This window comes from Magnusiomyces paraingens, assembly GCF_902498895.1.
Source record: "Magnusiomyces paraingens strain CBS 517.90 genome assembly, contig: contig5, whole genome shotgun sequence".
Classification (NCBI taxonomy): domain Eukaryota; kingdom Fungi; phylum Ascomycota; class Dipodascomycetes; order Dipodascales; family Dipodascaceae; genus Magnusiomyces; species Magnusiomyces paraingens.
In genome coordinates, this window is record NW_022474071.1 from 811,292 (window position 1) to 836,780 (window position 25,489).

The 25,489-nt window shown below is 39.3% G+C and overlaps 10 protein-coding genes across 10 annotated transcripts; 5 read left to right on the forward strand and 5 right to left on the reverse strand.

The window, feature by feature from the left end:
* Positions 1 to 691: 691 nt before the first annotated feature.
* Positions 692 to 1,087, reverse strand: SAPINGB_P005925 (uncharacterized protein; the record flags this gene model as incomplete). The annotated part of the gene is made up of 1 exon (XM_032000639.1): positions 692 to 1,087. One exon carries the CDS (start codon positions 1,085 to 1,087, stop codon positions 692 to 694), a length of 396 nt encoding a protein of 131 aa, XP_031856530.1.
* Positions 1,088 to 1,409: 322 nt separating this feature from the next.
* On the forward strand, positions 1,410 to 2,642 carry SAPINGB_P005926 (uncharacterized protein; the record flags this gene model as incomplete). Its single annotated transcript, XM_032000640.1, has 1 exon — positions 1,410 to 2,642. One exon carries the CDS (start codon positions 1,410 to 1,412, stop codon positions 2,640 to 2,642), a length of 1,233 nt encoding a protein of 410 aa, XP_031856531.1.
* Positions 2,643 to 2,758: 116 nt separating this feature from the next.
* On the reverse strand, positions 2,759 to 4,972 carry SAPINGB_P005927 (uncharacterized protein; the record flags this gene model as incomplete). The annotated part of the gene is made up of 1 exon (XM_032000641.1): positions 2,759 to 4,972. The coding sequence occupies one exon, from the start codon at positions 4,970 to 4,972 to the stop codon at positions 2,759 to 2,761; it is 2,214 nt and encodes a 737-aa protein (XP_031856532.1).
* Positions 4,973 to 6,137: 1,165 nt separating this feature from the next.
* On the forward strand, positions 6,138 to 7,974 carry SAPINGB_P005928 (uncharacterized protein; the record flags this gene model as incomplete). Its single annotated transcript, XM_032000642.1, has 2 exons — positions 6,138 to 6,160; positions 6,366 to 7,974. 2 exons carry the CDS (start codon positions 6,138 to 6,140, stop codon positions 7,972 to 7,974), a joined length of 1,632 nt encoding a protein of 543 aa, XP_031856533.1.
* A 181-nt stretch (positions 7,975 to 8,155) lies between these two features.
* On the reverse strand, positions 8,156 to 12,247 carry SAPINGB_P005929 (uncharacterized protein; the record flags this gene model as incomplete). The annotated part of the gene is made up of 1 exon (XM_032000643.1): positions 8,156 to 12,247. One exon carries the CDS (start codon positions 12,245 to 12,247, stop codon positions 8,156 to 8,158), a length of 4,092 nt encoding a protein of 1,363 aa, XP_031856534.1.
* An 878-nt stretch (positions 12,248 to 13,125) lies between these two features.
* On the forward strand, positions 13,126 to 14,149 carry SAPINGB_P005930 (uncharacterized protein; the record flags this gene model as incomplete). Its single annotated transcript, XM_032000644.1, has 4 exons — positions 13,126 to 13,218; positions 13,276 to 13,382; positions 13,437 to 13,573; positions 13,626 to 14,149. 4 exons carry the CDS (start codon positions 13,126 to 13,128, stop codon positions 14,147 to 14,149), a joined length of 861 nt encoding a protein of 286 aa, XP_031856535.1.
* A 63-nt stretch (positions 14,150 to 14,212) lies between these two features.
* SAPINGB_P005931 (uncharacterized protein) lies at positions 14,213 to 17,170 on the reverse strand (the record flags this gene model as incomplete). The annotated part of the gene is made up of 1 exon (XM_032000645.1): positions 14,213 to 17,170. One exon carries the CDS (start codon positions 17,168 to 17,170, stop codon positions 14,213 to 14,215), a length of 2,958 nt encoding a protein of 985 aa, XP_031856536.1.
* A 186-nt stretch (positions 17,171 to 17,356) lies between these two features.
* SAPINGB_P005932 (uncharacterized protein) lies at positions 17,357 to 20,443 on the forward strand (the record flags this gene model as incomplete). Its single annotated transcript, XM_032000646.1, has 1 exon — positions 17,357 to 20,443. One exon carries the CDS (start codon positions 17,357 to 17,359, stop codon positions 20,441 to 20,443), a length of 3,087 nt encoding a protein of 1,028 aa, XP_031856537.1.
* A 47-nt stretch (positions 20,444 to 20,490) lies between these two features.
* Positions 20,491 to 23,547, reverse strand: SAPINGB_P005933 (uncharacterized protein; the record flags this gene model as incomplete). Its single annotated transcript, XM_032000647.1, has 1 exon — positions 20,491 to 23,547. The coding sequence occupies one exon, from the start codon at positions 23,545 to 23,547 to the stop codon at positions 20,491 to 20,493; it is 3,057 nt and encodes a 1,018-aa protein (XP_031856538.1).
* A 250-nt stretch (positions 23,548 to 23,797) lies between these two features.
* Positions 23,798 to 25,213, forward strand: SAPINGB_P005934 (uncharacterized protein; the record flags this gene model as incomplete). Its single annotated transcript, XM_032000648.1, has 1 exon — positions 23,798 to 25,213. One exon carries the CDS (start codon positions 23,798 to 23,800, stop codon positions 25,211 to 25,213), a length of 1,416 nt encoding a protein of 471 aa, XP_031856539.1.
* Between the last annotated feature and the right edge of the window lie 276 nt (positions 25,214 to 25,489).

The window sequence follows — 25,489 nt, forward strand, 5'->3', positions numbered from 1 at the left end:
AAAAAGGTAGGAATAGTATCAATATCAAGATTAAATTTGAAAGAGAAAAAAAAAAAAGGGAATATAGTTTTGATGTTTACATATACTTATATAAGTATAGATAGACTTAGATAATTATCTAATATTCTTCTTTACATTTCACAAAAAAAAAAAAATAGTTGACTAATCCTTTCCCCATTCTTTTTTTCTCTTTCTTCGAGCTGTATAAACTGTACATTTTTAGGGTAAACCCCCAAAAAATTCATGGAAACAGAGCCTAGATGTGAGCGTAGCGAGCCACCATTTTTTGAAAAAAAATGTCAACACCAATACTAACATCATTCTTAAATAATTTTGATGGCTTTAATTCCTCCTTATCTTAGCTTTCTTTTTTTTGTATACAATTACGAATAGCAGTAACACTTAATTGCAAATAGCAGTAATACTTAATTGCAAATAGCAGTAATACCAAATTGCGAATAGCTGTAGCACGGGTAAATAGCAGTAATATTTAATTACAAATAGTAGTAACACTTAATTGCAAATTATATAGTAGCACGGGTAATCCACTTGTATCTTAATATTTTTGGTTCTATGTCGCTTTTTTAAAAATTAAAAATAAAATCTATTTACAAAGAGAAAAAAAAAAATGAGAATCAAATATGGAGAGGAGAGGAGAGGAGAGGGGGAAAAAAATAAAAAAAATAAAATCCTAATTGTTTCCGTTAGTTGTTTGTGCTCCACGTCCAAATCTTTTCTGTGCGTATGGAGCAACAGCCGCGTAGAGTAGTAAGCCAGAAGTGATGATGATAAAAGTATAGATGAAAAATTGTTCTTTAAGTGATTCGCGCTGAAAGCAAGACGCTGAAAATAAAACTTCATCAACGTCCTGACAGATTGTAAAGTTTTGAGCAATACAAAACTTTTTGGTGCAGTTTGTACACGAGGCTGTATAGGAGAGTCCCTCGTCGGGGAGCTCTACAATTGTGTAGTTTTTGCCACAATCACAACGACATATTTGAGTGTATGCTTGAGTAAGAGATGCAAATAATGCTAGAGAGAGAAACAGAGTGAATATCAGGTATTTTGATGAAAATAGGAATCTCATTTTTTAAATGTTGTGTATGGTTTTATTGTTTAAGTTGAAAGTTGAAAGTTGAAAGTTTAGGCGTGTTCAAAAAGTGTGATTAAAAAAGAAGTGTATATTATATAACTAATTACTAATCATTACTAATAAATTTGATTTTTTTCTTTCAGTTCCCTTTTTTTTTTGCCACTCTAACAAAATAATAACAACCGCCACCTACATTTAGTAGACGATACTATTCACTCTAATCAATTAATCAACCAAACTAAACCAACCAACCAACCAATTAACCAACCAACAGAAACTAAAGAAATAAAACTTACCCATATTCAGAATATTAAAGATGGCTCTCACTGCAGTCAACACATCAGTATCAACCATTCCCAATGGCGGCATTGTTCACGAAGGTGGCATTGGCCCTTACTTTTCTCAAAACATTGAAGAGACAGAGTTCAAGCTAAATGAAAAGAAGCAGAACCTGCGACGACTGGAGGCACAGCGCAACGCGCTTAACGCCAAAGTGCGTCTGTTAAAAGAAGAGCTGCAGCTACTGCAAGAACCTGGGTCATATGTGGGCGAAGTTGTGAAGGTTATGGGTAAGAGTAAAGTTCTTGTGAAGGTGCACCCTGAGGGCAAGTACGTGGTGGACATTGACCCAGATATTGATATCAAGAAGGTGACACCAAGCTTACGCGTGTGCCTGAGATCGGACTCTTATAAACTTCACCAGATTCTGCCCAATAAGGTTGACCCACTTGTTTCACTGATGATGGTGGAAAAGGTCCCTGATAGTACATTTGACATGGTGGGAGGTCTCGACAAACAGATTAAGGAGATTAAGGAAGTGATTGAGTTGCCTGTTAAGCACCCGGAACTTTTTGAGTCTCTTGGTATTGCTCAACCTAAGGGTGTTATTTTGTACGGTCCTCCTGGTACTGGTAAGACACTTCTTGCGCGTGCAGTGGCTCATCATACTGAATGCAAGTTTATTCGTGTTAGTGGTTCTGAGCTTGTTCAGAAGTACATTGGTGAAGGTAGCCGCATGGTTCGAGAGTTATTTGTGATGGCACGCGAGCATGCGCCTTCAATTATCTTTATGGATGAGATTGACTCTATTGGATCTTCGCGTGTGGAGGGCAGTTCTGGTGGTGACTCTGAGGTACAGCGAACAATGCTTGAACTTCTGAACCAGTTGGATGGTTTTGAGTCTTCTAAAGACATTAAAATTATTATGGCAACTAACAGACTTGACATTTTGGATCCGGCACTGCTCCGTCCTGGAAGAATTGATCGTAAGATTGAATTCCCACCACCAACTGTTGAAGCCCGTACGGATATTTTGCGTATTCATTCTCGATCAATGAACTTAACAAGAGGCATTAATCTGCGGAAAATTGCAGAGAAGATGAGTGGAAGTTCTGGTGCTGAAGTTAAGGGTGTTTGTACAGAGGCTGGTATGTATGCTCTACGTGAGCGTCGTATCCATGTTACACAGGAAGACTTTGAGTTGGCAGTTGCTAAGGTCATGTCCAAGAATGAGGAGGGCCATATTTCACAAGCCAAGTTTTTCAAGTAAAGTAAAACTTGGAAGAAAAAAAAAGAATAATAATAAATATATGGAAAAAAAAATAAAAAATTAATAATAATAATAATAATGATAATAAATTGTATTACTTCTATATATATAGCTCATTATGATTGTTCTTCAGAAAGCTTAACAGCATTGCGCTCGAGCCAACGGCGGGCCTCAGCCTCGTTTCCAGAAGCAACGTCTATAGCCTTTGCGGCCCACTCTCGGCTATAGAGAAGCTCAATATCTGCAACAAGATCCACAAACATTTTACGTTTAGTTGTAGTTTCGTCAACGCAAAATGCTACATGCTCGAAACGATCAGGGTCAGTAGGATCAAGAGTCATGAGTTGTTTGACACGGGGCATGACTTGAGCCATTGGAAGTTTGGAGCCCATGGCGGTGGCACAAGCTTCACGGTTACAACAAAATGGTTTTCCGCAACCTCTAGAAAGTTGAATAACGTAACGTCTTTCGATTCGGGCAACAAGTTTTGTACCAGTTGGGTCATTGACAGAGCTATGAAGGGGGCCGAAACATCTTGCACAAAGACCGAAAGGTGGTAGAGGCGAGGTTATGTTATTGTTATCTAGGGTACGTTGACAATTGACATTTGCACAAAGATGTTGTGGAGGTCTGTTTGAACGACGCTGGATATCGTGGAGAGCTAAATGAGCAGGCATGTCGCGTAGACGGATAGCCTTTTGGCAAATGTCACAATCAGCAGTACGACTTCCGCAAACTGTTTCGTGACCAGAAAGACCATAAGACGAGGCTTCTTGTGGGCCCTGGGGTAAGCGGAGATGGCAGAATCGGCAAATGTGAAGTTTTGCAGCGCATACAGAGGCCTTATGATGGGCTAATGAAATCAAGTTGGGGGAGTTTGTAAGTAGGCCACATGCATCGCAATGGTCTATGGGGGTATGGGCGACATTTTGGTGCAAGTCATACGACTCTTTAGTGTTACCAAAGACGCGGGGGGGACAAGAGTTGCAGTGCCAGTGAGTAGCTGGGACACCTCCTGCACTTCGAGAAAAGATTTGTCCACATCCTTGAGGGCATGGGATATTATTTCGAGCACAAAAGTTTAAGTGAAGTTGATAGGAGCGTTGTGGGACAAATTGGCCACAGTTGGAACATTGTGTAGAGTCAGCAGCATCAAATGCAGGGAGAGGAGAAGAGGCCAAATGTTCTGTTGAGAAAGTTATAGAGAGATTTTCAAAAATGACATCAAGATCTTTAGGGAGTGTTAGAGTAGCATATAAGGTTGAATCCGAAGGTTGAAGTTCATTAGGAGGAATAAAGATTGTTTTTTCTCGTTGGTTGGTATCAAGAAGGGTTGAATAAAGAAATACAGATTCACGAGCGGTATCTTCAGAGGAACCAAGATAGAGGTTGAGAAGGTTTGGATCTGATAAATCAGTTGGAGAATCTGCCAAGTTTGAGAGAGAAACGACTAGGGGGAGGTTTTGATTATAATTTGAGATTGTGATTTTGACTGGGGAAGATTCAAAAGATGTAATTTCTGGGATAGTAATTTGGCCATAATTATCAGTTAAGTTGACTTTTAGGGCAAGATTTGTAGGAGATTTTTTAGATTTGCCCTTTTTAGATTTTGTAGTAGAAGAGAGTGGAGGAATGATTTCAAGATCCACGTCAGTATCAATAATGAGGACGGCATCAGCAGGTTTAACTTCTGCTACCAAGCACTTGTAGTGATGGGCAGGGTTTGTTGGATCATTAATGTAGAGGGTATCATTTTTTGTAAGGGCAGTATAAGCAGATTGAAGTTGAGCTTCCAAAAGGGCTTTCCAGTCTTGGACATTACTATCAGTATCATTATTATTGGAATCATCTTGAAGGATTTGAAGAGAGAGGAAGGAAGCTTTGGGGAGTTCTACAAGTTGGAGGTTTACAGGTCCTAGTTCTTCGAGACCAATACGCTCTGCAATGACTTGAGGGATACGAACAACACCTTCATCGGAGGAAAATTCACGGACACCTGCATGGGTGAATTGACGAGTGACAGGGTTAGTGAGACGGAAGGTAAGTGGAGATGGTAGTATGGGGGCTTGACGGACAAGAGATTCAAGGACAGATGGAGGGAGGAGGATTTTATCTGAGAATTTTTGTGATGAGTAGAAGTTATTTGTGGTAGTAGTAGTAGTAGTAGTAGTAGGAGCAGTGATTTCAGTAGATGATGGAGGTGATTGTGGGGGGAGTTGTTGTTGTTGTTGTTGATTGGAGAGTAGTGGTTGTGGCGGTGGCGATTGAGAGGATGAGACTGAACGGAAGAGGAGCCGAGATGACCAGTTGATTGGGGCTTCTACGGACATTATTTGAGAGGTTGAAGTTTTTTTTTTAAATGGTAAGTGAATTTAAATGTATATATATGAGTTAATAAGAATTAGAATTAGAATAATGATGAAGAATATGTAAATATATAATAGTTGAAGAAAGAAAATTTTTAGATTTATGGATTGGATTGGATTTTATTTTTATTTTTTATATGTAAAATGAGAGGAGGAGTTTTTTTTTTTTATTTTTTTTTTCTTAATTGGAAGAGAAGATTTAATTAATAAGCAAACGGCTGAAATGTTCTAGAAGATCCGAGTGGAAGCTTTTTATTTTATTTATTTATTTTTATATCGGTACTCGGTACTCGGTACTCGGTACTTAAAACTTAAAACTTAAAACTTATGTTTATATTATTATTATTATATTATTACCTAAGCTTTAAATGGCATTGCTTATTTAATAATAAATTATATAATCTAGCCAGGGGTTTCCAAAAAAAAAAAAAAAAAATTCTTTGCCATAAAAAATTTCATTGCAGCTGCCACAGTAGCAGTCAAAAATATATAAAACAAACAAACAAATAAAAAAAAAAAAAACCATCAATCAATCAATCAATCAATCATCATCCTTTTTGTTTGTTTAGAAGATTTTATTTTTTTTTATTTTGATTTTTTTTAAAATAAAGAGATTTTAAATTGATTAATTGATTTATTTAATTTATTTAATTTTTTTTTTAAAATTAGCGAATATTTTTTAAAATAAATATAATAAAAATAGTTGTTTTGACAATTTCGCGTAACTTTAAATTTCTTTTTTTTTTTTATTTTTATATTTGCTATTATTTTTTATTATTATATATATAAAAATAAAATAAAATTCAGAAATTATAAAAAAAAAAAAAAAAAAAAAAACCTACCATCACAACAACAACAACAACAACAACAACAACAACAATTATTATTATTATTATTATTATTATTATTATTATTATTATCATTACCACCACCATCATTGAAAATCAAAATCATCTTTTTTTTTTTTTTTTTTTCAACTCAGAAAATTTTAAAGTAAAAATTTTATTTATTTATTTATTAAAAAAAAAAGATTCTTAAATCTATATATTTTTTTTTTCTTTATATATATATATATATTTTTAAACAAAGTCAAATTAAAACAAATTAAAAAAAAAAAAAAAAAAAAAAAATGTCTTTTTTCAACACTCTTAGGTATGTGCTTTTTGACTCCGAGTAAGTAAAAGAATATCATCATCATCATCATAATCAATTTCTTTCAAGAAGAAGAAGAAGAAGAAGAAAAAAAAAAAAAAAAAAAAAACAAGAAAATTATTTCTATTTTCTATATTTTTTATTTTAATATTAAATTTTCTTTATTTATTAACTCTTTTCTTTCTTTCTTTCTTTCTTTTAAAAGTCGTGGTTTTGGTAGATCATCTAAAAAGTCCAGTAAAACCACCACCACCACTGGAACTTCTTCTTCCTCCCAACAACAACAACAACCTCCTGCAGCCACTCAAACCTCCCAAAATCATCAACAACAACAACAACAACAACAACAACAACAACAACCAACTGCTACTTCTGCTGTTAAAAGTATTCATACTTACAATCAACAACCACAGCAGAACCAGTCTCCTTCTTCTGCAACACCAGCAACAACAACAACTTCTTCTTCTTCTTCTTTATCAACATCAACAACTCCTCAAGCATCTGCTTATAACTTGACAAATTCAAGTACTCAAAATCTGTCGGTCGCTCAGTCGGCCTCCAGTTCCGGATCTCGTCTACAACAACAACAACAACAACAACAACAACAACAAATCACTCCCCCTGTACCCCTGGCACAGCCAGTACAAAAACCCCTTTTTTCCATGGGGAATTCCAGCTCTCATAGTCTTTTGCAGTCATCTGCAACAACAACAACAACTTCTTCTTCTTCTCAGCTACCTTCGGCAAGCTCATCAAGTCTTCTCAATAAGCAACAGCAGCAGCAGCAGCAGCAGCAGCAGCAGCAACTGCAAATGCAACAGAAGCAACTGCAACAGAAGCAACAACAACTGCATCAGCAACAACTGCAACAAAAGCAATCTGCATTATCTTCATCTTCATCGTCCTTATCAAAACAAGGCAACAATAACACCACCACACAAAACAACTTCACCCCTAACCAGGCACAAATACCATCCACAATAAATAATAATAATAATAATAATAATAATAACACCACCTCAACAACAACAACAACAACATCTTCAATAACTGCAACTGCAACTGCAACTGCAACATCAACAACATCTCCTACCTCTTCCTTTTCTTCACCTTCTACCACAACTTCTTCTTCTACTGCAGTCGCACCCGTCATGAAACCACTGTTTCTTTGTCAACCATTTGTTCGTACTGCTCTTGTTCGTGGTTCTTTTCAAACACTTGTCCAAGTCCCACGTTATGTTGATCAAAATGAATGGCTAGTTCTTAATGTTTTTGAATTCTATCAATATCTTAACCTCTTTTATGGTGCCATTGCAGAGTTTGTTACTCCTCAAACTTGTCCAACTATGAATGCAGGACCTGGTATTGATTATACTTGGATTGATTCAAATAAAAAACAAGTCCATCTCCCTGCAAATACTTATATTGACCTTGTTCTTACTTGGATCTCAAACAAATTTGATGATACTACTCTCTTCCCTACCAAACAAGGTGTTCCCTTCCCTCCTCATTTCCTTGGAGTTCTCAAGAGTATCTATCGTCAAATGTTTAGAATCTTTGCCCATATCTATCATAATCATTTTGATAAATTTGTTCATCTTTCAATGGAAGCTCACTGGAATTCCTTCTTTGCTCATTTTATCTCCTTTGGTAAGGAATTTGATCTTCTTGATAAAAAGGAAATGGAACCTCTCCTCCCCCTTATCGAAGCCATGGAGGCCCAGGGGAAAATCATGATGATTGATCATAAGAGCAATTCAAATTCCAATTATGGAAACTCCCTTAGTCCCAACAGTGCCATTGCTGCCAATTAAAACCAATATATACTCACACAGAAATATATATACAAATCTCTATAACTATAAAAAAAAAAAAAATATAAAAAATATATATATATAAATATAAATATATAAAAAAAATTTTAAAAAATGGAAATATCAAATATTCTTTTACTTTTACTTTTTTATGTCTATACTATATAAAATATATAAATATTCACTTCCTCTCATCAAGAATCTCCCTCCGCACCCGTTGTAACCGGTCCAACGAAGTTTTATGTGAATGCAACACATGGTCTGAAAATGTTCTAATATGTCTCCTCAGTTCCGCCTCATGAACCGTCAACAACGCGCCAACCTCCGACGCCAGCGTCTCATGGTACCGGTGAATATCCGTCGACAACCGATTAATCTCATTCTGACATACATAGATCCGGTCATTGGTTTCATTCATCTCCCGGACTCGCTTCTCTTCAAACATTAACCCTCTACTCATCCCAGCGCTCAGCGCTGCCCATGGACTTCGTGACCCTCCTGATCCTTCATTACCTTCCCCAGCCCCTCCTGCTAGCTTCTCAGCCTGTCGGTGTAATACCCCTAAAGCTGTCTCTCGTTCACCTAACTGACTTACCATCGCAAGGGGGGCCGCCAATGTACGTGCCCCAGATTCCACTATCTGTGCAAGACTATTGAGCGACACACTCAGCTCAGAGTACGCCTGTCGTGGGTACTCTAACCCTAGCATGGCTGTTTTACGTCGAGTAACTTCATGACCGTCTTCTCCATCAACTCCTCCTCCTCCTCCTCCTCCTCCTCCACCACTACTACCACTACTACCACTACTACTACCACTCATCACCCCTGCAAATCTTGAAATCATTTTGAAAAACTCCTCCACAGCTTCATTATGACTATCAACTGCAAGGCACATTTTCTGTGCTCCCTGATGTAACGCTTCCGTCGATTGTCCAAGACCAGTCAACTGCTCCTGAGCATACTCCAAGAAATACGAAATCGGCTCCAAGTCCTCGCTTCGATAAAAAAATACCGCGCTTCCTGCTCCACCCCCCTGTTTCCGTTGCTGTCGCTCTCGCTGTGCCTTCTCCTCTCGTAACGTAGCTTGTGTTTTTTGGTTCCTTGCAAGTAACGTCTGTTTTAATTCTTCTTCTCTTTCACCTGCCCTTCGCTCCCCCTCTTCCTCTTCCCCAGTGTCCGAAGATACTGATGAAATTGACCACGTGCGTCCAAGTGGCCCCCCAGGCCGCGTGGCCCTAGGTCCTCCTGAAGATGACACTTTACCATTCTCCCCCTGCTCTTCCTCTCCCTCCTCTTCCTCCCCTTCCTCCTCCTCCTCCTCCTCCTCTGCCCCCCCTGATTTTGTCACAGGTGTCACCACCGAAATTGACGACGGTGACAACGACGACAACGAAGCGGACGACGACACAGACGATAATGACGCAGCCGCAGCTTCTTTCTCCATCTGGCTCTCCTGTGCATTCTGCAGCTTCCTCCGGCACCGTTCAATCACCGAATCTCGTGAAATGTCTTGTACAAGCACAAATTCCCATAGCAACTCGTGCGCACCAAATGTCGGATGGGCCATCAAAGTTCTCAAAAAAACATTGAGCCGCGTTTGAATCTCATGAAAAAGTTGGTACACGGTTTTCCCATGCAAAACTTTGGGCCCACTCCCACCTGAAGGAACAGGCAGTGGTGGTACCCATGAGTAAGGGTTCTCGTACCCAAGCCACTTGGCTAAAAACTTAAAGTCATCAAAAGACCGTCGAACTGAAATCACGCTTCCTGGATCTCCCCTCTTCCCCGTTGTAATAATGAAATACAGCCGACCTTTACTCAAAGAAGTTCGTAGCACACATGTTGCAGTATCACTGGCTCCACCATTAAACCCATTACCAGGACTTAAAGACATGGTCATCACCGCAGTCAACGACATGCTCCGGTCTTCTTCAGGAATGTACTCACTTTCAAGATACCGGATTGTATCTGATTCTTTTGCAATTTCAAGCGCATTGGTCCCATTCGCACTCTCTTGAAGCTTATTAACCCGCTCATCTTGCAAAAGTACTTGTAGCGCCTCCAGCCTCGAAAACTTGCTGTAGACCATTAATGGGGAAAACCCAGCTTCGTTTGGCCAGTTCACATCTATACTTTCATACTTTAGTAAATGCTTAACAGCTTCAGGACTCTTGACAATATGCAGTAGTGTATTATCTTTTAAATCTTGATGTGCCATCAAATTCAGCGGCTTTTGACTCTTGGGTGACTTTTCCCATGCCTTTAAACTAAACTCAACAAGATCGCTGTAGTTGGGGTGGTCGTAGCACCGGCACAGTGCAAATAATGGCGACTGACCTGCAAGATCACGTTGCTCCCAGTCCACAAGGTGTCCAATCTCAGGAATTAACCAGTGTGCATGGAAAATATAGTGCCCGACTGACCGTTTCATATTATTGACACGCGCAAAATACTGCGCCATTTCGCAATCATTAAGGGGGTCAATCTTGCCCAACACAGAAAATATCACATCCGCATCCTCTGTGTCTAATGCTAATAAAAATAACGATGATCCTTGGCTATCTCGGTCTCCAATAACAAACCCGATATCAAAAACTTCGTCGCCATTGTCGTCTTGTAAATCAAACAAATAATTTAAAAATTCAAGGATCTCATCCACAAAAGTCCCATTCTTTGCCAACTCTTGTAGCACAGTTGTTAATGCAGTTAAATTATTGTGAGATCGGCTTCGAATAACAGACTTCCAATACTTTGGCTTGTTATGTCGTAATGTTTCTATAAACTCTTTGGTCTGCGATGGTGATGGCAAGCACTCGAAAAATCTCTTATTTAAATGTGACAATTTGGCAATCTTCTTTCCATGGTTCGAAATATGGTACGCCGCTGCCTCAAGCGTGGAAAGAGCGTACCCAAGGTGACCCATTTCCACCTCATTGAATGAAAATTTTCGAATGTAAAATAGTAAACTATGAATATTGACCATCTCAGATCGCACAATCACCATAATCATAAGAGACACAAACGTATCCGCACTCATCGAGTTCTTCAGCTTATGGTTATGGCTCAGCTCCATATTGTAATGCACAGAGCACTTGGTAACGTGATGTAGATCCTTTTCAGCTGTAATCGCCCGGTCTGGTGTGCCATTGCTTAATATTTGAACCACAGAAAGTAGCACCTTCTCCTTTTCAGCGACGCTCGACACCGATGTCAATGATGAGAAAAGTTTAACTGCTTGAGTTACCAGATCGTCCAAATCAAACAAAACTGTCATGTCGGAAACAGGAATATCTAATTGTTCCACACTAATGTCTTTCATCTCCCAGCACAAATCAGCAATAACCGCATCTTTTTTTTGGTGTAATTGTGTTGTTTTTTCCCAAAATTGCTGATGTAACTGTGTTTCGACATACTCCCCAACCATTTGGCCAATATCCTGAGACGAAAGACCCGTCTCATTAATGATTTTGTTAAGTGTAGAACTACCAACTGAAGAAAATGCTTTCATTGATTCTTCAATTGTGGTATTGTAAAGGTTTACAAGGTTTTGAGTGGACGAAACAGCGTCAATAGAAAACGTATTTATGATCTGTAAAAGTTCCAAATCTGCTTTGGAAATGTCTTTAGTGTAGACGATTGGAAGTAATTTATAGTCGCGGCGCGTTTTAAGATCACCTTTTATCTTATCCAAATCCACGCCAAAATATTCTGGCGGAGGAATCAATTGCAAATCAAACTGCTCTTGCTGTGATGGTGTTAATGTTAAATCTATGCTGGAAAGACTTGGGAAAGTGGGCCGACCGACTAGAGGATATGCGACTTCATATACAACAAATTGACTGTCTGCTGGAAGGTATGGTGAGCTTGGTGTGATAATGTACTCATTAAGGACCTTGCTGTTGAAGTGGATCTTGAACCCTGCATTTGTCTGCAAAAACCCTTTGAATGAAAAAATTGTTTTATTATTAAAAGTCAGTAGCCGACGTGACCGATCCGTTGATTTTGAATCTGGTGGAATTATGAGAACGTGTGATGCTATAAAATCCTCGTTTGTGGCAATAATGTCGGTAAAAGGTTGGTGAGAATCGGAATCAACGGCCCATTCTAAAATAAGTGGCGGAACAACAATAACATTACGAGCAAACCGGCCGGGATCCTGAAAATACGTGCGAAGTTTGCGAACTATAGGAGTGGGTTCCGGATTGAAGAAAAGAGTATGGAGAAAGAGATTGGCATATGGCGACGACGATGGAGGTTGATTCACAGGTGCCATGGTTTAAAGAAATAGATGAAGAAAAAAAAAAAAGAGGAAGACCAATAGGTATTATTTATAAAAAAAATACTTGGCTCTTCTTAGAAATTAACTAGATGTATTTTGAAAAATATATATAGTATATTGTAGATGACAAGGGATGGTTCGGGATAAGGATGAGAAAAAGGGATTTTATTTTATTTTATTTTCTTCTAAACGGACGGAATCAAAAATGGGAAATTATGTAAATGCTATAGTATACGCAGTCGGACTATATATTACACATGAACGTGAGCCTTACGCGTATTGCTTTGATTCAATTTACAGGAATGTTAGCTTTTCCAAATAAACAAATATCCTTGAAATATTCAAATAAAAGTAAGGAATGGTTTCTTTATGAATGGAAAAAAAAAATCTAAAAAGAAAGAAAACAAATTTTACATGCCCTAAAAGAAAAGAAATAAAAGAAACTTAATTAATTGATTTGTTAGTTTGCGAGATTAAAAGTGTTTTAGTACCAGTTAACATCAAACAACTGACAAATCTCGCCTAATATAACCAGTCCACAAACCTTAAAGTATTTGGTATTAAATATAAATATATATATATATATATTTCTTTCATTCTGTTTCTCTTAAGTTTCTAACATATAATCCCTTATTTTTTCTCTTTAAACAAATCTACTTATATCTCTCGTTTGTCGTTAAACGCCGCTCGTCCCACCAGATCAACAGTGGCCCAGAATGTTGGTGCGGCTTTGGGCAAGGGTTTTGTAGTTATTTTTTTAAAAAAAAATAAAAAAAAATTCTTCTTCATACTGTATCGGTCATTTTTAATTAGACTTCAAGTGATATATCTAAACTTTCATAAAAAAAAAAAAAAAACAACCCGCGTTAATAATGGGAAAAAGACCAGTAGCAAAAAAGGGCCGTCAGTATGAGACTAAACAAAAGTCGGGGGAAACAAACTTCCCCGCTAAAATGGCCATGTGGGTTAGTAAATTATCTCTCATCAAACATGTATACGGCTAACCACGGTCATTCTTTTAGGATTTTGATCAATGCGATCCCAAGCGATGTAGTGGTAAGAAACTTAGCCGATTAGGTCTTATTCAAGAACTCAGAGTAGGCCAAAAGTTCAATGGTGTAGTAGTTTCGTAAGTTTTGTTTAAAATTAAATACTCTCATATTGTTCTAACACCTATCAAAAGTCCCAAAGGTCAAGGTGTTGTGTGCCCTAATGACCGAGAACTTGTCGAAAAGTACGGCGCAGCTGTCGTCGAGTGCTCCTGGGCGCGTCTAGACGAAGTCCCCTTTTCAAAAATTGGAGGAAAACATGAGCGACTTTGTAAGTGATTAAACATTAAACACCTTATTATATTTACACTAACCGTTTAAAGTACCTTATTTGGTTGCTGCTAACCCAGTAAATTATGGTAAGCCATGGCGTCTCAACTGCGTGGAAGCTCTTGCTGCCTGCTTTGCCATTGTTGGCCATCTGGAATGGGCCGCAGAGGTGCTTTCTCATTTTTCCTGGGGCCATGCATTTTTGGAAATCAATGAAGAGCTGTTTGAGCTTTACTCTCAGTGCACAGATTCAGACTCTGTCCAGGCTGCACAGCAACAATGGCTAGACGAGCTAGAAAAGGAGGTTGAAGAAAGAGCTAAAATGAAATCGGAAAAAGTTACGGGTGATAGAGGTCACGGAAAACCAGGTGAACTGCCACCCTCAAGCTCAGAAGATGAATACGAAGAAGAGGAAGAAGAAGAAGGGTCTAGCGATGAAGAAGATCCTTACCAAGGGAAAATTCTTGAAATCGGTAAACCGCCAGCAGTAAATAAATACAACGAGTCAGATATTGAAGAGAGCGAAGAAAGTGAAGAAAGTGAAGATGACCTCGACGCTCCTCCCAAGGCGCTCTAAATAAAAAATAATAAAAATAAAAATAAAAATAATGCAATAAAAAAACTAATAAACTATACTTTTTTAAAATCCAAACTTGGACTTAATGGCCGATTTTAAGAAACTGTTTTGTGTTGACTTTTGTGTATCTGTCATTGCGTCACTCAAATCAGTTAAATATTGATTTGTTGACTCCTCCAAACTGTCTAGAGCACGCGAAATTGTATTGAACGGGTTCACATTAGATCCAGTGGATGCACTAGTCGTGGTACGCTGCATAGCGCTTCGTTGAATCAGGCTTTGTTGATCGCGTTGGGCACGTTCCTGATCAATTGTGGCTTTACTCTTGGGTCGTCGTGGACCTCCAATAATGGAATCAACATCATCAATAGTTGCAATAGGTGTACCCTTAATCCACTGCATAGTACTAATAGTAGGTCGCGGGGGTGTGGGTTTCATCACATCATAAAGTGCATCCTGGTAAATATCATCTTGCTTTATTCCACGACCCCAAATATTAATCAGTGCCGCAGATAGTTGGTTGCGGCGCACAAGAACATCACCATTTTGCATTACAATCGAGTCACCAATCGAATCTGGAGAAGCAGCAAATGGAAGCCGTTGGCTTACAATTTCAACTAGGTTGGGCAAACTGTATACTACAATCTCACCAGCCACAGTGATTGTCACCAAACAAGTAGTTCCTGCTTGTTTTAAGTGACAAACTCCTCCTGTTGCTAATGGCGATGATGAAATAGACCGTGATGAAACTTTTTCCTTAGGCTGACGATATAGCCTGATTTCCGATTGAGAAACAGTAATCACAGCGCCATTGATTTGTATGCCCTGTGCCAATTTATTCATTTCAGCCATCCGTGCCTGTGCAGAAACACCACGTTCTGTGTCGAGAGGTATGACCTCTAATATAGGACTCGTGCTGGCCTCCGTTACTCCCAAATATTCTAAAGTGTAAGCTCCAGTAGGTAGAGGAATAACACGGAATGTATGTAGCTTTCCAAAAGATGTACCCACAGATAAAACAACGCTACTGAACTTCTCACCATCAAGCATATAAATACCAAAGTTCATAGCTGTCGGGTATTCTCCTACCGAGCCAGTAGTATAAGTCTTGTGCAATAGCTTGCTCTTCTTAACCGCCAGATTAGCAATAGGAGATGAAAAAATAATGGCAGGTCCGCGCTGGTCAAGAACTGTAATGTTGCCATTTCTGTAGCCAATAGCTACAAACCCAATTTCTGAGTTAACCAAAGCTGAAACAGGGCCATTGTTTGTATTTACCAAAGATTGTGGCAGAAACCCGTCCTTCAACAACTTAGTGCGGAATCGAATGTCTTTGACCACACCTGTAGGCTCCTTCAACTTCATTTGAGCCATACGGTCCTCAAGACTTCCTAGTCTTTTCCCGGTACCAAATCGGTAAAGAATAACATCACCAGTTTCAAGAGCTACCGCTAACTCAGCAGGTGTTGGCGCAAAAGAAATTTTGTCAACTTTATTTTGATCGTGGCGATTTACCGCTTCTGAGACTTGAATCTCAATAACTCGAGAATCATCAAGTTCGCCGTGTGACGCGTCCCAAATTCTCACAGAACCATCTAAATGGCCTGTACAAAGAGCATTGCGCATATCAAACTTGCGCAAGTGTCGACGAGCTGGCGCACCTCCAATAAAAAAAGGCTCCGCAACTGGTACAGAACTCATCATACCCAACCATTGGTTATGCGGTACAGATGCCACCGAGAGAGTACAGATAAACGGCTCCACCCATGCAAAAGCCGAAGGAAGTCCAGCAATAGAGTTGATCGGCAAGCCATCTGGATACGAAAGTGTTGTAAGTTCTCCGCTAGAAAGTTGGAAAACAATAGCATTAGGATCACATCCACCACCATAAAATGGGTTGGCTCTAGGCAAAGGAATAAAGTCAACTACAAATGAGTCCTGAGGCGTGGGGAACACTCGCTGACGTCTGGGGCTGGCATAAAACTTGCCCATATTTTGGTACGACGTAATTGCAACAACAGGTGTAACTCCAAAATCCAGCATCGTGACTCCCTGCATCGCACCTTCAAAAGAGTGGCCACCTGCAACAATTATGGCGGTCTCTTCAGGGTTCTGTGTGCAGACCCATCCGACCTTGGTGATTTTATTGTTGTCAACACCCGTCACACCCACGCCAGGAGTATTTCTTCTCGGAATATTGACATCCACATCGGTCAAAGTTCGGGCTTGAAGTAAAACACCTTCCGTACCATCCCAAAAAACTAGCGAGCCGTCAAGGTGAGATGTCAAAATATGATGGCCATGAGGATGCCACAAGGCTTGCAAAAATGGCGGTAAACGGTATTGTTGAATGACTATAGGGTTTAAATCACCACCTGGCGCACCAGAAGGAAGCTCATATTTTAAGCCAAAAACAATCTCCTGTGTAACAATATTGAAGACAATAGCACAATCGGTATAGCAAACAAGTAGCTTAGAAGGGTCGCGAGGATGAAGTTGTAGAGAAACAACCGGAGATGCTTTGCTCTTTTGTAAAAACGAACGTTGTAAACTGGCAATATGATATGGACTCATAACACCTCTGTCTACATCATAAACAGATATTTGGCCGGCTTCAGTGCCGATAAATAGCCACTCCATCGCAGGGTCAGATGCGATGGAAGACACGCGGCCAGGAATCATAGAAGTATAAAGACGCGCTTTGGTGTCAAGAGAAAAAACTGTGATAGTATTTGAAATATCGATAATTGTAAGGTAAATAGATTTGACGATTGCAAGGTGAATAATTTCAAGGTTCTGGTCCAACGAGTAGACAAACTCCACATTCTTTTGGCCAAAAATGTGAACGTAGCCGTTGTTGGTTCCGACAGCAAAAAGGCCCTGAGCCGGGTCAAAGGCAAAAGCAGAAAGCCCTCCACGAAATCCATAGCGAGCAAGGTCGTCTGTTCGAAAAAACCCTGGAACCAGAGCTTCGGAGAGATCGATTTCTCCAATGTTTTTTATGCGGTTGAACATTGACATGTTAAATAAGTTGTGCACATGGTGGTCAAGGGAAAGGTTTATTTTGAGTCTTGGTAATTTTATGTGTTTTGTGTTTTAGTCTTGTGTCACTGTAGTACTGCTAAGCCAGTGGCTGTAATACCATTGTTGCCACTGTCACCAATACCTCTAAGTGCGAGTGAGTACCTTACAACACCAAAGTATATTATGAACAATGATTATCCAAAGCAACCCATAAATCGGGCGTCCATGCCTTTCCGCCTGTTTGTCAGTTTTTTAGATCGTCTTCAAGCTGATAAGGTTACTCCGACTCAACGCAGAGAAATTATTGTCGAGTTAGTTGGTATCTGGCGTAAAAAATGTGGTAATGATATCTTCCCATGTTTCCGTCTTTTACTACCAGATAGAGACATTACACGCGTTTTCCAGCTTAAAGAAAAACGGCTGGCATCTGAGCTAATCAAGATTCTTCGTATTGATCCAAAGTCTGAAGATGGCAAAGCCATGCTTAAGTGGAAAGATGGCGCAAGTGTCGGTGTTGGAAATTTTGCACGCCGATGCCGTGAAAACATATTCAAACGACAAGGCAAGAAGGAATATAGTAATTTGGATTTAGATCAAATTAACGACTACCTAGATCAACTTGCTCTAAGTAGTGATAAAAAAGGAGATGCCCAACAAAAAATCATCGAAAAGCTCCTTCAGCAAATGAACGCACATGAAATGTACTGGCTCATTAAGATTATTATCAAATCCATGAAAATTCATTTGTCCGAAAAAACTGTCTTAAGTTGTTGGCATCCAAGTGCTTATAAGTTATTTAATATCACTAGTGATTTAAAACGCGTTTGCTGGCAGTTATGTGACGTTTCAGTGACAGTGAGCACTACAGAAGTTTCACCATTTCTTTGCTTTAAACCTCAGATGGCGGCCTATGGATTTAAAGATTACACGGATTTACTAGAAAGGATTGGTGTTAGAACTTTTTACATTGAAGAAAAGATTGATGGCGAAAGAATACAATTGCACATGAAAAATGGCGAGTTTAGATTTTACTCACGTCGAGGTCATAATCGTACAAATGCTTACGGTCATTCTTATAACAGCAATGGCTCCTTTACCCCATTTCTTAAAGGCTTTGTAAATGACAATATTAAAAGTATTATATTGGATGGAGAGCTTGTCTCGTGGAACGAAACAGAAGGGTGCATTGAAGGATTTGGCCTGGCAAAAGGCGCCATGGTAAACCTTCAAGATCTGGGTGAAATATTTGGGGTCAAAGGTGTAAGGTCATTCACCTTCAGTGAAATACATGACCGTGATAATGATGACGATGACGAAGAAGATGAATTTCAACCAAGCAACTACAATAGACCTAGAGATGAAGTAGTAGATCGCTGGAAAAGGGCTGTTGAAACAGCAATGTTTAAAGCAAATCGTCATGGATTTTTCTTGGTTTATGACCTGCTATATCTTAACGGTGTATCCTTGCTTGCATATCCATTGCGCGAAAGAAGAAGAGCTCTGAATGCCGTTATAAATCCCATACCACGTTATCTGGAAATACTTGAACAAGTTGAAGGCTCTACAATACAAGATATTGACAAAAGGTTTTTAGAAATTATGGAGAAGGGTGGAGAAGGTTTGGTTGTCAAAAACCCTGAAGCTACATATGGTTTAAATGTACGTGATAACTCCTGGATTAAAGTTAAGCCTGAATATATCGACACCATCAGTGATAGTTTAGACCTTCTCATCATTGGTGGTTATTATGGAAATGGAAATCGAGCGGGCAAACTATCTTCATTTTTATGCGGTCTAAGAGTCTCTAATAAGGAAGAAGAGGACGAATTTTTGGATGAACAAAGTGTGCCAAAATATTTCTCATTTTGCAAAGTAGGAACAGGTTTTACCGGGCAAGAATATGAACTTATTCGCACCTTGTTTGATGGAAAGATATTTCCATACGACCCCAAAAATCCAAACCTTCCGCCATGCTTGGAAATGGGTAGCCAGACACCTGATATATGGATTCACCCAAAGGATTCTATTGTTATTGAAGTTAAAGGTAGTCAAGTTAATTACACTACATCATATCGTGCGAACATGACTTTGAGATTTCCTAGATATTCTTTATTCAGACATGATAAAAATTGGCGCAACGCAATGACAATTAACCAGGTCCATTCTATTCAGGAAGATTCTATTTCGAATCGACAAAAGCGCGAAGAAGAACTCCAGAAGGCTAAACAAAAAAAGAAAACAGCTGTTGTTCATACAAAAAAGGCTAAACTTTCGGTCATCACTACCAAAACTGACCCAACACATTTTACTGGTCCTTTACAGTCTAGTATTCTTCAGAACCGGTCATTTTATATATTATCTAGTCAGCGATCTCCAACATATATGACCCAAGAAGATATTGGAAAGTTAGTTCAAACAAACGGTGGCAAAGTCATAAAGGATTATCAAAATTTGCAAGACCAGTTACAGTCAGATCCAAAATCGGTGTTTATTGTTGCCGACCTACATTCAGTTGCTGTCACTGGTTTTATAAGTAAACAGCCACAGCTTTCTATCATTAGACCGTTATACATTACAGAGTCTTTAAATCACAAAGAACTTTTGCCTCTGGAACCTAGACATTTGCTTGTTTCTTCTGGTCAAGAGTTATATTATGCACGTTGCCATGTGGATAGATATGGGGATGCCTATTACAATACCACTACTTCGATTTCTGACTTTCAGAGTTTGTTAGGCAGGTTGGTCCCTTCAAAGCTTGAATTATCCAATAATCCAGATGAGTTTCATAACTCATTAAAGGCATTTCAAGAAACTTTTCAACAAATTTTCCATTCCGATCCTACTCCTCGAAGCTTAATATTTGCAAATGTTGTCATGTATTTTGATTTCGAAGAAACCACCTTAGCTTATATCTCGCAAGGTGGAATGATTAATTTTGATGACGAAGACGAAGACTATCCATGGATGCCATCAAAACTTGTGTGCAAGTTGGATGCTAAAACAGAACTTTCAAAATGTCAAAACTATGCACAGTACGGTGGTGCTGTAATCACTAATAACATGCTTGATCCTAACTTGACGACTATTATTTGTTCATCAAAAGACCCTTATAGAGCACGCGCGCTTCGTGGCGAAATTATCGAGCACTTTGGATCAAAACAAATTTACTTTGTCAATACCTCATGGATAACAACTTCTTGGAAAGAGCAAACCAGACTTCCTGAAGAGCATTTCCCTGTCCCTAATACCATCGACTTTACAAGCTTTTAAGCAAAAAAAAAAAAAGTAATCAGATTGGTTATTTATATACAAAATTCTTATCTATACTGGTTGCAATTACATTCGCAATCAGGAACAGCACACATGGAATGCTTTGAAAACCATTCCCGAGCATGGCCAGCATGCATGCCATGATTGCAGGACAAACAAAATACAAAGTATCGATCAAATAGATTTCTGTTTTCCATGGCATTTTTGGATGTTTGATCACCATCTGTTTGTTGGGGATCTTGGTCATTGTTTTCTCCCATAAAGTTCTGGAGCCCTTCTAGAGAGTTGTTATAGTTCATTCGAGATGGCATCGCACCCAAAGGAAGTAAACAAACGGCACATCTAGGCAATGGATAATTACAATGAGGACAACGGATATTAATATCAGCAGTGCTCTGAAACCGTGTCTGGCTCGTGTAGTATCGGTGATAAGAAGCCGGCTCCATTAGTAAATGATTAGTCGGTGAAGAGCTTATGCTTTCTTGTCGCTGTGCTGGGGGGACACCTCCACCTGGAACTGAAGCTGATGATGGAACATTCCAATCTGACCCTGATTCGCCTCCCGTAGCGTTAACCATACTCCGGATTACCTTTTTACAGTTGTGGCACTGAAGGTATACTTGAGGAGGAACAACAGTATTAGTTATTCTGTCATCAAAAGTTTTTGACGCACGAGTGCGAGCAACATCAAACATGGCTCGTTTGGAAAAAAGTCGCCAGGAATTGAGTAAGTTTCTGTAGCACTCGATCCAGTGTGTAACACGTTCATCGGTAAAATATAGCGGCGAAGCGAAAGAAATAATAAGTGAAGCAGTTTGGACATCTGCTGTTTTGTCAACATATGACTGCAGTAAATCAACGGCTGCAGGTGTAATTCCCGTTAGTATAATGCCATCAATATCACCGTTTTCAATGGCTTGGTTCTTCATTTTATAAAGGCGGTTAGTAAGTTCTTCATCTGAAAGAAACCGTAAAGCAATGCCAAGGCGTTCGCGTAATGGGAGTGACTCTTCGTCCAAAACGTCAATCCAATCACCATCAGCAATAAAAGCAAAAACAGCTCGCATGTAAGGATTTTCAAGTTCCGAAGACATTTTGCGGCACAGCTCTTTCCATGGAGAGTTTCTGGTTGTATTTTTGTAGCCATCGTAGCCTGCGATTGCCGCTGACATCATTCTTAGACGATCATTTTTGGAAGCAGCAAGAGATTTTACTGCTCGGTTCACTCTTCCGTGAAACACAGCCCAGCCTGCAGCTTGTTCATATTTGCCTTCTGATTCTAGCTCCTCAAGCAATCTCTCCAACTGCGAAATGTCAAAGTTCCAACCAGCAGCACGTAAACACAATTGGCGAAGATCGCGTTTTGCAGGACTTGGTGAAGACCACTCTGTATAAATTTTGCGTTTCGAACGATCTAATATACGGGATACTGCAGTCTCAAAAGCTTGTCGATGAAAATTGGGATTGTTTACCTTTTTAGAAATCCAATTGTATCCTTCCCAAATACCAAGAACACCTTCATATGAAAAATCTACCAAGCCGTAAACCATAGAAGGACGAGACTTTTGTGCGCGGTCAACCCAACTCCACGCTGCTTTCAGCCGCTCTATTCTAGTTCCGTTGGGGTGGCTGTATGTATTTAGAAGAGCAATGTTGCTTTCGCAATCCATCGAGTAGTTGTTCATGGCAAGTTTACGGATTGAAAAAGAAACGTCTCTTTCTAATACATCACTGACATCAAACAAGGAATTATTGGTGGTATCTGCTCCAGAAGATGTAGAGGGCAAAATTGCACATTCGCTCTTGGAATTTTTAGAGCTTCCAGCGCCCTCATTTATTTCGCCTTCATCAGATGTGCCGGATATCGATTCAGTAGAAGCTGATGATATTCGACGGCTTATGTCAATATTGTGTGATTCTCCAGCTCTGGGCCCAATAAAAGTGATGTGCTCTCTGTCGACTGAAGCAACAACATTAAACGGATCAAATTTAACGGCTGTAGGGCTTTCCACAGCTTTCATTCGAACAAGAGATCCAGACTGTGTTAAACATATGAAATTTAAACGATTTTTGTATTCTAAGTCTGTGACATAATCGAAGGAAGTGACGCGTTCATTTGTTGGAGTGACCGATTTCATAATTGAAGTCACAAATAAATAGCCTTGTTTAGGTATATCTTTGTAGGAAATCTTCAGTGGCTCCGAAGAATTGGCACTTGTGGGATTCAGGCTCTGGGATTGGTGCTGGATATGAGGAGGTACGTAGCCTGTTTGCCATCTTTTAATTGTATAGCCATCCTGAAGAGTAGCAAATTCGCCACGACGCGTTGACGAGATTCGAAAACAAGGATGAGCACTTTTCCCACGTTGGTTTTCACCAAATGGGTTAATAGTCATGATTGGTTCAGAGCTCCCAGAAACACCAGTGCGGATTTGGCGGCGGTCCCAAAAAGCCACCGTACCACTATCAGAATGTGTAGAAAAAAAGTAATCATTAAATCGGTCAATAGTGACACCTTGAACAAATTTTGTAGCAGTTTCAAATACTGTTGATGAAGATCTAAGATCATATTCTCTTAAAAATTTATAGGAGCCGCATATAAGTGAAGATGGTGATTCTCTAAGAAAAGATACGGATGAGACGACTTCAGATGGCATCAAAGAGTAGCAAGAAATGGGGTCGTTTTGTTGTACTCGATTGACATCAAAAATTTGCAAGGAGGTATCATTTCTCACCTTGTCTAAAGCTACTGCAAGAAGGCCCTGTGAGTTAAAAGACACTGAATTGCATGGACGCTGTTGTTTTGGTCGTAATCGAAAAATTGCTCTAGGTACTGCGGCTAAGTTGGAAATTGTAACTGTACCAGACAATAATCCAGATGCAAAAAGTCCAGTTTCCGTAGGAGAATAATTGTAGCATTGGATAGGGTCTGATTCTGAGCGTGTTATGCTATCTGAAGAAGTTGATAGCTTTGTAGTGATGTACTTTTTGTTTTGATACTTTGATTGATAAAGATTCAGTTCATTACGATCAGAGTTGACAGTCACAAAATACTGAATGTCATTAATACTCCATTCATATGGATGGATAATGCTTTTAGGCATTAGTTATTTATATCTTCTGCTTTCTATAGGATTTTGAAAACAGGATTATTAAAAAAAGATATTAGGTGGTGAAGATAAAAAAAACTGGGAGGGGGGAAAAAGCATCAAGAATATTATGTTTTCGTGACTATAATTACTCGTTTGTGAGTATATCCAGGACCTATTGTGTATGGGGTTTTTTTTTGTGGTTTTTCTTTTAAAATTTTTTTTTTTTTATTTTTCAGATCATCAAAATCAAAAACCGTTTCAAATGATATCAAATCACGCAAAATCTTGTACAGCTTCTGTTTTAAAAAGAGCTGGCAAGAATGGCAGCCATTATTCCTTGAGATGCTATACCACAGATAACAAGCCTGGTAATGGGTGGGACTTTTTGTCCAACTCTAGTGAAAACAATTCCCCTAATAACACCTCAAAAGACGATCTGGTTTTCAACGCGGATGCAGGTGATGCCTATGCACAACAGAAACCTTTGATTTCTGATGCATCAGAAGGATATCCCATATCACAAAAGTCAGCACAGACTAGTAGCGGCCAGAAGGTTCGTCTCAGCAAAGAAAACTTGAATGAAGTATTTCGAGCACCTCGCCAGCATAAAACATCTGACTCTGCCTTTTCTGGTGTACAAGCAACACATCAAGAGCGCCTTGCTTTTGCAAAGATTTTCGACACTATTTTACAAAGAGCGCGAACTTCCAGTCCTGGTGTCGACAACTCTAAGCTTCTTAAAAAATCCGAAGGTCTTTTACCAAGTATGCAGGCCATTTTCGAAAAGAAGTTTGATGCAACAGAACAAGGAAGCAGTCTAGCAGAAAATGATGGAGGCGAAGGAGGGGTCAGAGTTACAAATGATGATATCCGAAAGTATCCCATGTCTATGGGTCCATTTATGGATATGCCCAAATCTACCTCTATTGATTTGACTCGAGTTTTCCAAATTCAGACGACCCTCAAACGTAAATTTGAGCCCATTTTAAAGCACATGAATGAGAACCTATTGACAGATGCTGAGCTTTCTGATTTTTTCAAAACTATGGTTCTTTCTAGATTCCAACAAAAGAAGAAAGACAATAAAGCCGCTCAAGGGAACAGCAAGGTCAGCCTTGTGAACCACGATCTCGACGACTTAGAAGCCCTGGATGTGACATTGGAAAATTTCCCCGTGGATCACAACACCCTGCCTTTTCTGCTAAAAGAAAGTATGCGGATTCTGGCCGACGATTTCAACTCTCCTGTTGATGCTCTTACTCTTTTTGAGTTAACTAAGAGAGGAAGCATTGATACGTATGTTGCTGGTTGCAACATTTCTGTCTATAATGAAGTTATTCGAATAAAGTGGAACGCATTTCAGGATCTGCATTTTGTCGAGTCTCTGATAAACGAAATGCAAGTGAATGGTATTCTTGGGAATTCAGAAACTGCAGAAGTTCTTGGGGATATTTCCAAGGCCGTCACATCTATCAAGGCCCCTAAGGCCCTACAAATGCCTAATCTCACTACTGCCAGTGATAACAATACAGCTGAGACTGGCACAGCTCTTTGGAGTCAAGCTGACGAGGAGCGGATTGAAAATATCAATAAGTTCCGACTACAAACCATGCAGACTCTTATTAAGCACGATAGTATCAAACACGACTCTCTATTGTCGGGTTTAATGAGCCGGTGATTCGGAACACGAAACAAGTATGTTTGTGCGTAATGTAGACTAAATTCCTTGTATATACTGCGGCTGGACCTTTTTTTTTTTTTTTTTGGTCCACCAACTCTAAAATTTTAAATTTTTTTTTTTTTACTTCCCCCACTTAATTTCAAATCCACATCTCCGACTCCCCCCCTCCCCTTTTGAACCCTCTTCGGATCTTATTATTTTATTTTTTTTTTTTTTTTGTCTTTACTTCCCTCCCCTCTAACGTTATAAATACCATTAAATTTCTTTGAATTT